We start from the raw sequence: 16785 nt of genomic DNA, 5'->3' as shown, positions 1-16785 counted from the left end.
CGCAGAGAAGGCCTTTGATCGAGTGGAGTGAGAATACCTATGGCAGATCCTGGAGCGGTTTGGGTTTGGGCAGGCATTTGTGCACTGGGTCCAGTTGTTGTATCAAGCACCGGTGGCGAGTGTGTGGACAACTGGGTGGGATCAAATGATTTTAGGTTACACCGGAGGATGAAGCAGGGGTGCGCACTTTCCCCACTGCTGTTTGCCCTGGCTCTAGAGCCGTTGGCAGTGGCACTGAGAACGTCGAGGATCTGGCATGGGATAGTACGGGGGGGGGGAATTATGGAATATTAGAGGAATTTGTTCGGTTTTTGGGGTATAAATTGAATTTGGACAACAGTGAGGTCTTTGCGATCCAGACAAGGGGGCAGGAGAGGCGGTTGGGTGAGATGCCATTCAAGGTGGTGAGGGTGGGGGGGGGTGGGGGGCTTTCGGTATTTGGGCATCCAGGTGGTGCGAGAGTAGGAGCAGCTGCATAAACTGAATTTGTGTCGGTTGGTAGAACAGATGAGGGGGGACTTTCGGAGGTGGGATGCGCTCCCGTTGTCATTGGCGGGTACAGACAGTGAAAATGGCGGTCCTCCTGAGGTTTCTGTTTGTCTTTCAGAGACTTCCAATTTTTATCTCCAAGACATTCTTTTAAAAAGTTAATGCAGTGATCTCGGGATTTGTTTGGGAGGGTAAAGTCCCGTGGGTGAAGAAGGCTCTATTGGAGCGGGGCCGTTGGGGTGGTGGGGCTGGTCCTTCCGAATGTTATAAATTATTATTCGGTGGTGAATATTGCGTTAGTCAGGAAGTGGGTGGTGGGGGAGGGGTTGGTGTGGGAGTGGGTGGAGGTGGCCTCATGCAAAGACACAGGTTTGGGGGCACTGTTAATGGCACCTCTGCCGTTCTCGCCAGCCAGGTACTCCACAAGCCCAGTAGTGGTGGCAAGCCTGAGGGTGTGGGGACAGTGGAGGCAGCATATGGGGTTGGAGGGGGCATCAGTGTGGGCACTGATATGTGGCAATCACCGGTTCGCTCCTGGGGGGGCTGGATGGGGGGTTTTGGAGGTGGCAGTGGGCGGGGATTGAGAGATTTGGAGATCTTTTATTGATAAGGGTTTCCCGAGCTTGGAGGAGGAGTTTGAATTGCCAGGTGGAAATTAATTCCGGTATCTGCAAGTGAAGGATTTTGTGTGGAGGCAGGTTTTGACCTTCCCGCACCTGCCCCACCAGGGGTTACAGGATAAGGTGGTGACGAGAACAGGAGTAGGAGAGGGGAAGGTATCAGAGATCTACAGGGAACTAATGGAGGGGGTGAGATGCGGAGGTGAGGAGAAAATGGGAAGAAGAGTTGCGTGGGGAGTTGGAGGCCGAACTATGGGAGGAGGCCCCGAGGAGGGTTTTTAAAAATAAATTTAGAGTACCCAATTATTTTTTCCAATTAAGGGGCAATTTAGCGTGGCCAATCCATCTACTCTGCACATCTTTGGGTTGTGGGGGCGAAACCCATCCAGACACGGGGAGAATGTGAAAACTCCACACGGACAGTGACCCAGAGCCGGGATCGAACCTGGGATCTCGGCGCCGTGAGACTGCAGTGCTATCACTGCTTCACCGTGCTTCCCTGACCTGAGGAGAGTTAATGCATCCTCGTCGTGTGCTCAGCCTAATACAATTTAAGGTGGTCCACATGGTATACATGACGGTGGCCCGGATGAACAGGTTCTTCGAGGGGGTGGAGGATAGGTGTGGGCACTGTGCGGGGGGTCCGGAGAATCATATCCACATGTTTTGGGCATGTCTGAGGCTGAGGAGTTTCTGGCAGGGGTTTGCTGACGCCATGTCAGAATGTTTTAAAGGTGAGAGTGGTGCCGAGTCCAGAGATGGCGATCTTTGGTGTGTCGGAAGTCCCGGGAGCCCAGGGGGTGACGGATGTGGATATCCTGGCTTTTGCCACCCTGGTGGCCCGGAGACGGATCTTACTCAGTTGGAGGGACTCGGAACCCCGAAGTTGGGGGTATGGGTTAGTGACATGACAGGGTTTCTCAGACTCGAGAAAATTAAGTTCACGTTGAGGGGATCACTGCAGGGGTTTGCTCAGAGGTGGCAGCCGTTCAGCGACTTCTTCGAGAAAAATTACGCTGCCAGCAAGGGGCGGGGGGGCATGAGAGTAAGGGCAGGAGAACCAGTGAAAAGGGGGCTGGGGAAGATGGTCCTGTTTGTGTAAGCCATGTTGGCAGGGGCTTGTTACTGGGGGGGGGGGGGGGGGGGGTTGGTTATACTGTTTTGTTCTTGTTGAAACCTGATGTTTAAAATTGTTAAATTATAAATGCCTCAATAAAATATTTTCTAAAAAAAAAAATCCAGATTTTATTGAACTGTATTCAATTTCTCAAAATGCTGTGTTGGGATTTGAACTTGTGTCCTTTGTATTATTAGCACAGGTTTCTCACTTACTAACTTGTAACATTACCACTATACTGTTGTACTCCTATCATCTTTTTAAAATCTATATGCTTAGAAACTACTAAACAACAGACAGAATGAATGTTTTTAGCACCTCAGCAGACATTTATCAATATGGTGACCAGCTCCTGAACACCAGCTCAAAACCTGTAACAAGTGTAGGTCAGGCACGCACATGCCCAACAAAAAAAAGATTCAATACATACTGTGTCACCACGAATTGAACTATTCATTATTTAAACAAGTATTCAAAACTATCATTGAACTAATGTGTTGGTTTTAACACGGCAGATCAGAAGGATGCCACGGGTCCACCTCAAATCAGTTCTGATTTTGCTAATCACAGAGTCCCTCACCTTCTGGTAAAACATGTAAAATAGCCACTTTACATGATTTTCACAAAAGGCTGAATACCTTATTGTAAACTTTTGCCAAGAGCACTTTTGGAACGGAAATTTCATGTAACAAGTTCTGATCTACCATGCTTGTATGATCCTTCTTCCTCTTTTAAAAAAAAATGTTGCAAGTAGCATGTCTTTCTGGGCCTTACCTCCATTATCAAGATCATCTAATGTTTAATGGATCTTTCAGTTACCAGCCCGCCTACCAATGTACACGCCTACGGCCATGTACATGGCGAAGCTAAAGACTGTAACCTGAAGATTGGGGATAAATTAAGAGAGAATACATTCAACATTATTAAAAATAAGAACCAGATAATAAAAATATATTTTTTTTAAAAATAAGAACCAGATATTAAAAAAGGTAAATGTTACATTTTAGTAAATTCAATGCATCCAGCTCATTCCTTGAACCAAATCAACTTGACTTGATTACAAGAACAAATGCTCAATTATATAGCAAGCTCAAACCTTTACACAAATCTTCTGCTGCTACACAAAGTTGCTTTCAGATTGGTCTTAAAACAGGTTGAGAAGTTGGAATTCTGCAGTCATTGTTGTTAAATTCAGTTTCCTTAATCCAGCAGCAGGCTTGTAAACCCAACAAGGCCTTCAATGTTTCCATGGAAACTGAATCCAGATGCCGACTTAAGACCAATATGAAAAGCCCAAACATGTTTACAAAAGAAAATTAATGTCTTTACTAGGAACGGTCAGGATACAATCAATTGTGCTTATCTCTTCTGGTCTATGAGTGCATTCACAAAATTAATAACCTCTCAACTAGTTAACCAAACAATTTTCCTTTGTGCACATCTCTGAAAGGGAAAGACATTTTGTTAATAAGAAAAGAACCATCTCTCACTGGATAAACTAAGTACCAGTTTGATATGCAGCAGCTGTGAATCCTTTTGGAAACAATGTTAGAGTGATAACCTTCACAAGATCACCTGTAGCCAACATGAGTGTAGAGAAACAGTGCATTCAATAGAGTCGCCGACACAAATTTTCTTGAAGCCTTTTTGTTAGTACATGCTTCACACCAGGGTTTATAAGAAAAAAATCATGCTTCCTTTATGGATTTATTCAAACAGATCAACAAAGGCCACGTCAAAAATACAAAACTACCAGGTTGGTGTCAAAAAACAAAACAAAGTAATTTCTACCTTCACGAGTAGCATGTTCCGCTGGCACTTCCGCAAGAAGGCAGTGGTAAAACGGACGTTCCCCAAAGCCATCTTCAAGTAATTCTACAAAATTAATTACCGACACATTCACAACACATCAAGAAATCTCAGGAAAAGGTTGCAAGTTGATTTATATTTGATTCTCCTTACCTTTCTCCGTCAACTTCACATGATTTTCCATTCCTTCAAATTTTGCAAGTTCCTAGGAAATAACCAGAAAAGGGTGAACCTTTAATCCCCAACTCCTCAACCAATTATCGTATTTCAGAAAGTCAAAACACTGGGTCTATGTTCAGATTGACATTCTTGAGGAACGACTTGTGGGTAGCTATCTACACAATGAGAAGGGAAAAGCATAGATTTAACCCACGGTCACATACCTAGCCTGCCACTATTCTAATTGAACTCCTAAGTTTAATTAAGTTGGGGAAAGCCAACTTCAATAGAGAAAGAATAGATCTGGGCCAAATAAATTGGAGTCAAAGGTTAGCAAGAAAGATTGTAGCTGAAAAATGGGTTACCTTCAACGAAGAGACAGTTGGGAATAGTCAAGGTACATTTTCTTGAAAGGGAAAAAGCAGGACAAACATGTCCAGAGCTCTTAAGTGTCCGAAAATATGTGCAGTATTGGTTGCAGGGGAGTCCAGACCTAGGTAGGATGCTCTTTCAGAGGGTCAGTGCAGACCCGATGGGCCAAATGGCCTCCTCTGCACTGTAGAGATTCTATGATTTCCTTGATGACAAAATAGATTGAAATTAAGATAAAGGAGAAAATAACTCTGTGCTTGTCAGGTAGTAAATACAATGGATAACCAAGCTGAATATAGAAGGTTCTGAGGTGAGGTGAAAAAGCAAGTGAGAGAAGCAAAAGGGAGTATGAAAAGAGGTCAGCAGTCAACATAAAAGGGAGTCCCAAAGTCTTCTGCAGGCATATAAGGGTGGTAAGAGGATTAGGTGGTAAGAGGATTAGGGACCAAAAAAGGCAATGTACATGGAGACAGAGGCCATAGCTGTTGCATTAAATGCCAAGGAAGAAGAAATCATGCAGGCATGATGAAAAAATAGGTAATTGTGTCAGTGGAGGGGCTTACAAAAGGTGGTGATATCGAATAGGCTCTTTGTATTAAAAGTGGAAAACGCACCAGGACCGGATGAGGTGCATCCAAGGATACTGAGGGAAGTGAGGGTGGAAATTTCAGAGGCATTGGCCATAGACGCAAGGTGGTGTGAACGGATTGGAGAAACATTACATCCATACTATTTTACACTTACTAAAGTTAGTCAATTCAGTGATACACAACAGTTGTGCGAGTACAGTTCCAGCTCATGGAATAAAGGGACAGTGGCAACATGGATATATAAATTGGCTGAGCGACGGGAAACAGAGAGTACTGGTTGATGGATGTGTTCGGGCTAGATGAAGATTTGTGATGGAGTTCTCCAGGGTTCAGTGTTGGGACTCTTGCTTTCCCTGATATATATTAGTGACCTAGATCTTGGTGCGCATGGCACAATTTCAAAATTTGCTGGTGATACAAAGCCTGGAAACATTGTGAACTGTTAGGAGGATGGTGTAGAACTTCAAAAAGACACAGACAAGTGGAATGAGCAGATAGGGGTCAGGTGAAGTTCAAAGCGAAAAAATGTGAGGTGATTAATTTTGGTAGGAAGAGCACGGGGAGACAATATAAAATAAAGGGTTAAATTATAAAAGAGGTGCAGGGGCAGAAGGATCTGGGTATATATGTGCATAAATAATTGAAGATGGCAGGATAGATTTAGTTAATAAAGCAAACAGCCGGCTCTGGGTCACTGTCTGTGTGGAGTTTGCATATTCTCCCTGTGTTTGCATGGGTTTTGCCCCCACAACCCAAAGATGTGCCGGGTAAGTGGATTGGCCACGCTAAATTGCCCCTTAATTGGAAAAAATGAATTGGGCACTCTAAATTTATTTTAAAAAATAAAGCAAACAGTATCCTAGGCTTTATCAATAGGGGTGTGGAATACAAGACCAAAGAGGTCATGTTGAACTTGTATAAGCTAATAGTTCAACCTCAATTGGAGTATTGAACCCAGACTGGGTACCACACTTTAGGAAGGATGTCAAGAGATTGGAGAAAGTGCAGAAAGGGTTCACAAGAATGATCCCAAGGATGAGGAACTTCAGTTATGAAGATAGTTTGGCGAAATTAAAACTGTTTTCCTTCGAGAAAAGAAGGTCGAGAGGAGATTTGATAGAAGTATTCTGGACAGACAGGGTAAACAGTTCCTACTCATGAAAGGATCAAGAACGAGAGGGCACAGATTTCCAAGTACTTGGTAAAAGAAGCAAAAAAAGTGATATGAAAATAAGTGGTTAAGGAAGGAATGCGCTTTCTAAGAGTGTGGTGGAGGCAGGTTCAATCGAAGCATTTAAGAGGGAATTTGGCAGTGCTCTGAAAAGGAGGAATATGCAGGATTATGGGGAGAAGGCAGGAGAAAGGTACCAAGTCAATTGTTCATTCGGAGAGCCGGTGTAGACACGATGGACTAAATGGCAGTCTCTTTCTGTAAAGTTACCAGCGAACTTGGAGAGGTTTGAGGAATTTCCAGGTGGCCCCTGAAATCTTGATGTGCCGTCCACCCCCTTCAACTCGCCTCCCAGGTTTGGGAACCTGTGTCGTACAACAACAACTTGAATTTTCTCTTTAATGTTATCAAAACGTCCTTAGGTGCTTCACAGGAGTGTTAAATCAAACAAAATATGAGCAAGCACATGATGTGAGCTGGAAGTGGCTGTGTTTTTGCGCGAGCTCTAACTCTGCGCATGTTTTAATGCTATATTTTATCTCAGTGAACATTCCATAGCTGTCTTTTTTTGGGGATATATGTCTTTCACTATGTCACTGAGGATCCTGATTGGTGTTTTGCGAAGATGATCATAGAATCCCTACGGTGCAGTAGGAGGCCATTCGGCCCACTGAGTTTGCACCGACCCTTCGAAAGTCCACCCCACCTAGGACCATGGACTGTGGGAGGAAATGGAGCACCCGGAGGAAACCCACACAGACATGGGGAGAATGTGCAAACTCCACCTAAGGAATTGGACCTGGGTCCCTAGTGCTATGAGGCAGCAGTGCTAACCACTGTGCCACCATACCACCGATAATAGGAGCAGAGATAAATTGTAGAAAATCCTTGTTTGACCGTGGCAGTCAGAGTGGGCTGAGCTGGGGCCCAGTTTTCAGTGACTTTGTTGCTGGTGAGCCATTGCAGGTGGCTGCCATTGAGAATGTTGCTCTAGATGAGGAACCCAGCTCCGTGGTGCAGGTGTGGGAAGCTCACTTTGGAGGAACTGCGATATATCCTTGGGAGAACGGGGAAGCACAGGAGAGAATCCTTGTATTCAATAGAGCACTTTCTCTGGTAAGGGCCCAGCTTTGATTAGTTGAGATCCTGCTGCACAGTGTGTTGTCTAACCTGACGGGTTCAGGAGGTAGGGGCCGGACAATGAATGCCCGTGAGCCTGGCCCTGGCAAGAGGTGGCAGGTGGGCCCTGATTAAGGTTGATAATTGGCTGTAATGTTTTCGTAATCTTAATCTCGAGACTGGGTGTATTAGACTTGATGGAGCACATTGTATGTGGCCTTCAAGGCCTGAGTATGTTGGGCCCCCCGACCACTGGTCCTATATTACCCTGTTCTCGATGATTGGCGTGAGGGGTTGGAGGTGGACGATCGTATCGGGTCACCCCCCACACCCCGGGCTGGGGTCTAGACTGGATCGCTCGGGTATCGGGGATGTTGCATGGTGGAAGTGAAAGTTCTTAATTTGTTGGTATCATCAAGAGATCCTGAGGAGTGTTCAATGATCGTGTCATGGCTTTGGCCTTTTCAAGCAACATAGATGGTGTTATTATCCTGCAGTTCTTCAATAACCCTGGACGTTACTCCTTTGTGATTATGTTATTTGTTGTGCGAGGGTGTGCGAGGTGTGAGCACGAGGGTGAATGTCATCTGTTATCCTGTCGATTACCTGAAATATGGTCTGTGCACAGTTTTACTCCTTTCTTTTATAATGTGCTGTAATCCTTGTGGTTATGGGAAGGAAGTGCTCTTTGGACACCCCTTATCTCATTTATAATGAAGGTGATCATGGCAGAGTGATGGTGGTTGGTTAATGTAGAGTTGGGTGGTAGAGTTAATTACGTCCTCACAGGGCAGCGCGGTAGCGCAGTGGGTTAGCTCTGTGGTCTCACGGCGCCGAGGTCCCAGGTTTGATCCCAGCTCTGGGTCATTGTCCGTGTGGAGTTTGCACATTCTCCCTGTGTTTGCGTTGGTTTCGCCCCCACATCCCAAAAGATGTGCAAGCTAGGTGGATTGGCCATGCTAAATTGTCCTCACTGGGATTGTGGATAGCCTTGAGTTGGAGGTTTTTACTTTGTTCGTTATTTTGAATTTAAGAATCCATGCTAGTCTCCATCGTTGGCCCTGGGTAGATTTGTATCCTGGGAGGACTGGGTTCCTTTTGACTTTTCCTTGAGGTTGGAATGTTGTTATATTGCATCAATTTTCTTTAGAGCTATTAAAATAGGAGGAATTGAGTGACGGTGCACGCCGAGGTAGGTTTGGTCAAGCCTTGACTTATTTGTTGAAGAGAGACGGTTTGTCATGCCTCTACATTGTTGGAGCCCTTCCCTCGTGTGGGAGTAGATTTGATCGGTGAAGTGTCATGAGAATGTCACTTTAAGAAATGTTTGGCTGCTCATGTTACTGTAATGATGTCAGAGTGTGTTGGAGCTGAAGCCAGACAAAGTAGGTGTACTGCTGTTCTCTCTGCCATGAAAAGACTATCTCTTGACCATTTGGTGAATTCAGAATTATAAATGTTCTCAGTAGTGAATGGCGAGGAGAGCGGGGGGACACAGGGGAAAAGAGCGCGGCAGAGTAAAGAGCGCAAGGAGAGCGGCGGGGTCAGAGGGTAAAGAGCCCGAGGAGAGCTGTTGCTCTTTTTAACCTTAGTCTATTTGCTCTGATTACGTCACCTTTGCTCATGAGTCGCCAGGTATCTTTATGATACCGCCACGTGGTTCAAGTTCAGGTTATGATTAATAACACAGCACACCGCTTAGTAAGGATTAAAACAACGGTCATTTATTGTATACAACAAGCAATATTAATACCCTAATACTACTTTCTATATAATAAACCTATCACTACTGGCCAATACTTAACTTAGGAAGAGCCCACCAGGTCAGGGAAACGAATGGCTTGTCCAATCAGATCTGGCCCGCGGGATTCAAAAGGCTGCTACAGGTCGGTGGCTAGGTGTCTCTACCGGATGGCGATCGCTGGATTCAAAATTACTGTTGCCGGTTGCTGTTCTTGCGAAGAGGAGAGAGAGAGAGATCTGAACTTGGCCCCTCACTTTTATAGGGCCCAGGGGCTTCCCGCCTCCCGGGGCAGCCCTTGACCCTGAGTCCCAAGTGATTGGATTTGTCCCCAATCTCTGGGGTCGATGTGTCCAATGGTGAGGCGATTCCTCGATCGGGGGGTGGTCGCTCACCTGTCTTTGTTTCGGCCACTGCAGGCGCCGACAGGTCTGGCCCGGTATTCAATTGCTAATATGTTGCAATTGTTCCCGGGGATAGCCGATTTAACTGTGGATGTCTGAATAGATGGGCTGCAAACAGTCCTGAATGCAACTGCAAATACCTGGGTTGATGGGCTGTTGATAGCCCTGAGTATCGATCTGGGCTAACTTCCCAGAGCCGAATATGCAATACTGTCTGCAGCTGCCTGCTTGTGTCTTCTTAGCTGCTTTTCCCAGCAGTCTTTCGGGTTAGCCATTTTAAACTGGGTTTTGGCCAGATTAATCGGAACGCAGCCATTTTACGTGGCTACAGAGCGGCGGGGACACAGTGAAAGAGCGCGAGGAGGGCGGCGGGGACTGAGGGTAAAGAGCGCGAGGAGAGCGGCGGGGACACAGTGAAAGAGCGCGAGGAGGATAAAGCGTGCCAATGCAAATTTGCATTCACATTCCAGTGACAGCAATATACGTGGACGTGCCTTCCACAAGGCTTCCACATCTCCCCCTCCATTTTCCACTGACAGCTGGCAAATGGATTAGCAAAATTTTCCCGAGCCGATTGTCTGGTCCAATATGTAGATGATCTGCGGCTACAGACGGATACAAAGGGAGAGCACATTTTGCTTCTCGCCAAATTATTAGGACTCCTACAACAAATTGGCTGTAAAGTGAACCCTAAGAAGGCCCAGATTTTGAAGGAAAAAGTGATTTACTTAGGAACAGTAATCACACATGGCAAACGCGAGATCGAGCAGAAAGGAATCGACTCGATCGTCAAATTACCCCCGCCCCATAATGTCTCAGCCCTCGGGTCATTTCTAGGACTGGTTGGCTACTGCCGAAACCATATTGACGGTTTCGCCACAAAAGCTGCGCCCCTATCCAACTTCTCAAGCAGCAGGCATCTTGGGAATGGCTTCCACAGCACACGGATGCTGTGGATGCTTTAAAAAAAGCCCTCAGCACAGCCCCCGCATTACAGGTCCCAGATCCACTTTCTCCGTACGCAATTGAGGCCGTGCTCCTCCAGGAACGACATGATCGATTAGGCCCCGTGGCATACGTCTCACGCGTATTAGATCCAGTCGAGCAAGGATTTTCTGCCTGCGAAAGGCTCGCCGTTTTTTGGGCAGTACAATACTTCGCCTACATCACAGGACTCAACCCCATCACCATTCTCACTTTTTAAAAAAATATATATATTTATTAAAGTTTTTAACACAATTTTTCTCCCTTACAAACAATAATTCCCCCCCCCCCCCTCGTAACAGAAAAACCGAGAAATCGCGCAGAGCAAGATATATACATGGCAAAATGATATATTTACACAGCTTTGTACTCTGGCCCTCACCCGTACGTGCCAGTTTCCCCAACCCTTCATGTTATCTCTTGCTCATCCACCCTCCCAGGCAGTCCCCCCTTTCCCCCTCCTCCCAGGACGTCCCACCCCCCCCCCCAAGGTTGCTGCTGCTGCTGGCTGACCTTCCTCTAACGCTCCGCGAGATAGTCGAGGAACGGTTGCCACCGCCTGTAGAACCCCTGCGCAGACCCTCTCAAAGCGAACTTAATCCTCTCCAACTTTATGAACCCAGCCATAGCATTTATCCAGGCCTCCAGGCTGGGGGGGCTTTGCCTCCTTCCACATTAGCAAGATCCTTCGCCGGGCTACTAGGGACGCAAAGGCCAGAATGCCGGCCTCTTTCGCCTCCTGCACTCCCGGTTCGTCCACTACTCCAAATATTGCTAGGCCCCAGCTTTGCTTGACCTGGACTTTCACCACCTGAGATATTGCTCCCGCCACTCCCCTCCAGTGCCGGGCATGACCAAAACATATGGACATGGTTCGCCGGGCTCCCTGAGTACCTTCCACATCTGTCCTCTACCCCAAAGAACCTACTCAACCTCGCCCCCGTCAAGTGCGCTCTGTGAACCACCTTAAATTGTATCAGGCTGAGCCTGGCACACGAGGAGGAGGAATTAACCCTACCTAGGGCATCAGCCCACAGACCTTCCTCGATCTCCTCCCCCAGCACTCCTCCCATTTACCCTTCAACTCTTCTACCAGTGCTTCCCCCTCTTCTTTCAACTCCTGGTGTATTTCCGACACCTTGCCCTCCCCGACCCATACACCCGAGATCACCCTATCTTGAACTTCTTGTGCCGGGAGCAACGGGAATTCCGTCACCTGTCGCCTCACAAAAGCCCTCACCTGCATATACCTAAAGGCATTTCCTGGGGGTAACTCAAACTTCTCCTCCAGTGCCCCTAGGCTCGCAAACGTCACGTCGATGAGCAAGTCCCCCATTCTTCCAATCCCCACCCGGTGGCAGCTCTGGAACCCCCCGTCTATCTTCCCCGGGACAAACCGGTGGTTACCCCTGATCGGGGACCACACCGATGCTCCCATTGCACCCCGGTGCCGTCTCCACTGGCCCCAGATCCTTAGCGTTGCGGCCACCACCGGGCTCGTGGTATACTTTGTCGGCGAGAGCGGCAGCGGTGCCGTCACCAACGCCCCCAGGCTCATTCCTTTACAGGACGCCATCTCCATCCTCTTCCATGCCGCCCCCTCTCCCTCCATAACCCATTTGCGGATCATCGCCACATTTGCTGCCCAGTAGTAGCTCCCCAGGTTTGGCAGCGCCAACCCTCCTCGGTCCCTACTGCGTTCCAGGAACCCTCTCCTTACTCTCGGGGTCTTAATCGCCCACACAAACCTGCCTACTCTCTTAAAAAAGGCCTTAGTGATCACGATGGGAAGGCTCTGAAACACAAACAGAAACTTCGGAAGGACCACCATTTTGACCGACTGCACTCTACCCGCCAGCAAGAGTGGTAACATGTCCCATCTTTTGAAATCCTCCTCCATTTGCTCCAACAACCTCGTCAGATTCAGTTTATGTAGGGTCCCCCAACTCCTGGCTATCTGGATCCCCAGATACCGAAAGCTCCCCTCCGCTCTCCGCAGCGGTAGGTCCCCTATCCCTCTTTCTTGGTCCCCCGCCTGTAATACAAAGAGCTCACTCTTCCCTACATTGAGCTTATAGCCCGAAAACTCCCCAAACTCCCTTAAAGTCTGCATGACCTCCATCCCCTCCATTGGATCCGCCACGTACAGCAACAGGTCATCCGCATATAGCGACACCCGATGCTCTTCTCCCCCTCGGACCACCCCCCTCCATTTATTAGACTCCCTCAATGACATGGCCAATGGTTTGATCGCCAATGCGAACAACAGGGAGGACAGGGGGCACCCCTGCCTCGTCCCTCGTTACAGTCGAAAGTACTCTGACCTCCGCCGGTTCGTCACTACACTCGCCATTGGGGCTCTGTAAAAGAGCTTAACCCAATTGATAAACCCTACCCCGAACCCAAACCTACGCAGCACCTCCCAGAGGTACTCCCATTCTACTCGGTCAAAGGCCTTCTCCGCGTCCATAGCTGCCACTATCTCCGCCTCCCCCTCCTCCGATGGCATCATTATCACGTTTAAGAGCCGCCGCACATTGGTGTTTAGTTGCCTGCCCTTTACAAATCCCGTCTGGGCCTCGTGGATTACCCCCGGGACACAGTCCTCGATCCTCGTGGCCAGCACTTTTGCCAGCAACTTTGCATCCACATTGAGGAGCGAGATCGGCCTGTACGATCCACATTGCAGTGGGTCCTTGTCCCGCTTTAGGATCAAAGAAATTGTCGCTTCCGACATTGTCGGGGGCAGGGTCCCCTCCCCTCTTGCCTCATTAAAGGTCCTCACCAGTAGCGGGGCCAACAGGTCTGCGTACTTCCTGTAGAACTCCACCGGGAATCCGTCCAGTCCCGGGGCCTTCCCCGCCTGCATGCTCCCCAAACCCTTGCTCAGCTCCTCCAACGCAATTGGTGCCCCCAAACCAGCCACCTCTTGCTCCTCCACCCTCGGGAATCTCAGCTGATCTAGGAATCGTCTCATCCCCTCTTCCCCCGCTGGGGGCTGGGATCTGTACAGCTCTTCATAAAAGGCCTTGAATACCTCGTTTATTTTCGTCGCACTCTGAACCGTGGCTCCCCTTCCATCTTTGACTCCCCCTATTTCCCTCGCTGCCATCCTCTTACGGAGCTGGTGTGCCAGCATCCGACTAGCCTTTTCCCCATACTCGTAGGTCGCCCCCTGCGCTTTCCTCCACTGTGCCTCCGCCTTCCGTGGTCAACAGGTCAAACTCCGTCTGGAGCCGTCGTATTTCCCCAAGTAATCTTTCCTCCGGGGCCTCTGCGTATCTCCTGTCCACTCTCAAAATCTCCCCCACTAACCTCTCCCTTTCCATACCCTCTGTCTTCTCCTTATGAGCTCTAATGGAAATTAGCACTCCCCTGATCACCGCCTTCAACGCCTCCCATACCACCCCCCCCCGCACCTCCTCGTTGTCGTTGGCCTCCAAGTGCCTTTCGATACACCCCCTCACCTTCCCACACACCACCTCGTCCGCCAGCAGTCCCACATCCAGCCGCCACAACGGGCGTTGGTCCCTCTCCTCTCCCAGCTCCAGTTCCACCCAGTGCGGGGCATGGTCCGAAACGGCTACAGCTGAATACTCCGTCCCCTCCACCCTCGGAATGAGCGCCCTACCCAGAACAAAGAAATCTATCCGGGAGTAGGCTTTGTGTACATGGGAGAAGAAAGAAAATTCCCTGGCCTGCGGCCTTGCAAACCGCCATGGGTCCACTCCCCCCACCTGATCCATAAACCCCCTAAGTACCTTGGCCGCCACCGGCCTCTTTCCAGTCCTTGATTTGGAGCGGTCCAGTGCTGGATCCAACACTGTATTGAAGTCCCCTCCCATTATCAGGCCTCCTATCTCCAGGTCCGGAATGCGCCCCAACATGCGCTTCATGAATCCTGCATCATCCCAGTTCGGGGCGTATACGTTTACCAACACCACCCACATCCCTTGCAGCCTACCGCTCACCATTACATATCGCCCTCCATTGTCCGCTACAATAGTCTTGGCCTCAAATGACACCCGCTTTCCCACCAATATTGCCACCCCTCTATTCTTTGCGTCCAGTCCCGAGTGGAATACCTGTCCTACCCATCCCTTTCTTAGCCTGACTGGTCCGCCACCTTCAGGTGTGTCTCTTGGAGCATGGCCACGTCCGCCTTCAGTCCCTTTAAGTGCGCGAACACTCGAGCCCTCTTCACCGGATCATTCAGGCCCCTCACGTTCCACGTTAAGCTGGATTGGAGGGGCTCTCACACACCACACCCCCCCACCCCACGCCCCGCTGACTAGCCATCTCCTTTTCTGGGCCAGTCCCGTGTCCACGCCTCCCTCACCCTCCAGTCCCCCAGAGGGGGGACCCCCGTCCCGACCACCTCTTCTGTGTCCCATTCCCTTTCGGCCAGTGCAGCAGCAACCATTTCCCCCCCCCCTCCTTCCCCCCCGCTAGACCCCTGTCTAGCTTTTTTGCTCCCCCCATGTCACTCCCGTAAGTCAGCTGACGCCTGCTGACCCCGGCTTCCCCCGCCGTCCCATTGACCTCCCCGCGTGGGAGTCTCCCAATCCATATGCATTCATTCGTTCCCCTTCCCGCCTTTCCAAAGCCCGCTCCGCCCCCTCTGGTGCAGCTCCTGTCGCGGCCTTGTCTCTCTCCCCCAGCCCATGTAAAATTTCCTGCGCGTGATTGACCCCCTATATACAACAACCATCACACATCAAACCCCAAAACATCCCCCCCACCCTCATAAACCCTCAGTTAGAGTCCAACTTTTCGGCTTGTACAAAGGTCCACGCCTCTTCAGGCGTTTCGAAGTAATAGTGTTGGCCCTTGTACGTGACCCACAGTCGCGCTGGCTGCAGCATTCCGAATTTCACTTCTTTCCGGTACAACGCCGCTTTGGTCCGGTTGAAACCCGCTCTCCGCTTTGCAACCTCCGTGCTCCATTCCGGGTATATTCGGATCTCTGCATTGTCCCACTTACTGCTCTGCTCCTTCTTGGCCCATCTCAGGACCCACTCTCTGTCCGTGAACCGGTGGAACCTCACCACCATCGCCCTTGGCGGCTCATTTGCCTGGGGCTTCTTCGCCAGCACCCGATGTGCCCCGTCCACCCATCATCATTCTCACTGAACACACCCCAACAAAGGTACTACTAGATGGTAGACTTAAGGATGGCACAGTCAGCCAAATCCGAGCAGCCCGTTGGACCCTTCTTTTACAGGGACGGGACATCACGATTAAGAGAACCAAGACCCACACTTTCCTAGCCGATAACTTACAATGTGCAGGTACCCCACATGAGTGTCAGATCATCACCATAAAGCATAATACAAGACCCTTTATACCAAAGTCAACCCCCAGGAAAGCAGGTACTACACCCCAGAGACCCCAGCCCACAGACACATGCGCACCCCTTAGAATCTATGTGGATGGCTCCTCCACAGTTTTAAATGGGAAAAGAATTACCGGTTGTGCCATTTATGTAGAGGACGCGCAGGGACGCGCCCTAGAAGAGATTTCGTTAAAATTGCCAGGGCATTTAGGCTCGCAGGCAGCAGAACTGACAGCCATAGCGTACAAAGCACCCCGACTCGTTTCCGACCCCAGCCGACATATATTCGGACAGTTTATATGTCTGCAACCGTTTAACAGAATTCCTACCCCTGTGGGAAACTAGAGGATTCGTTTCCGCAGACAGAAAGCCCCTACCTCAGCCCCATTACTCCAGCATATCCTAAAAACGGCCAAAGACCATAAATATGGAATCATCAAAGTTCGCAGTCATCATTGTTCTACCCCCCACTGGTAACGTTAAAGCAGACACCCTAGCGAAAGCAGGTTCCAGACATGGTCACTTTTGGAACCTCCCCGAAAGCGCCCCAGTACACGCGGTTCAGGTCTCACAGACCAACATTCAAGATTTGGCAAAGGCTCAAAAGGAAGACGAGCAGCTCAGGCAAGTTTTAAAAGGCAACTTCCCAGCCCCTTATGATAAGTTCAAAAACGCGATAACCACACATGACGGTGTGATTCTAAAAGACGGCATTTATGTAGTTCCCAGCCAGGACAGGAATCAAATTATTTGTCAGCTCCATGACAATCATGGACACCAGGGCATTGAACCCACGCTAGCCCACCTCAGACCTCTCTGCTGGTGGCCTGATTTAAAAGCCAATGTTACTCATTCATTACATTGAGAATTGCTTA

At 49.2% G+C, this 16785-nt stretch overlaps 1 protein-coding gene across 2 annotated transcripts in view; it reads right to left on the bottom strand.

Annotated features, from left to right (window-relative positions):
- LOC140428204 (diamine acetyltransferase 1-like) overlaps positions 1-16785 on the bottom strand; it is a 51285-nt gene that overhangs the window by 22230 nt on the left and 12270 nt on the right. Inside the window, exons 2-3 of one of the 2 annotated variants that reach the window (XM_072514391.1) lie at positions 4189-4240; positions 4018-4101 (exon numbers count right to left, since the gene is read on the bottom strand). In XM_072514391.1, the coding sequence (XP_072370492.1) occupies positions 4018-4101; positions 4189-4240 (136 nt within the window). The remainder of the gene's footprint in view (positions 1-4017; positions 4102-4188; positions 4241-16785) is intronic. The other variant, XM_072514392.1, reaches the window with a different exon arrangement.

The sequence above is a fragment of the Scyliorhinus torazame genome, chromosome 8, assembly GCF_047496885.1.
Source record: "Scyliorhinus torazame isolate Kashiwa2021f chromosome 8, sScyTor2.1, whole genome shotgun sequence".
NCBI classification, from domain to species: Eukaryota; Metazoa; Chordata; class Chondrichthyes; order Carcharhiniformes; family Scyliorhinidae; genus Scyliorhinus; species Scyliorhinus torazame.
The sequence above is the reverse complement of the archived record's forward strand: the minus strand, read 5'-3'. Positions and strand labels throughout refer to the sequence as shown.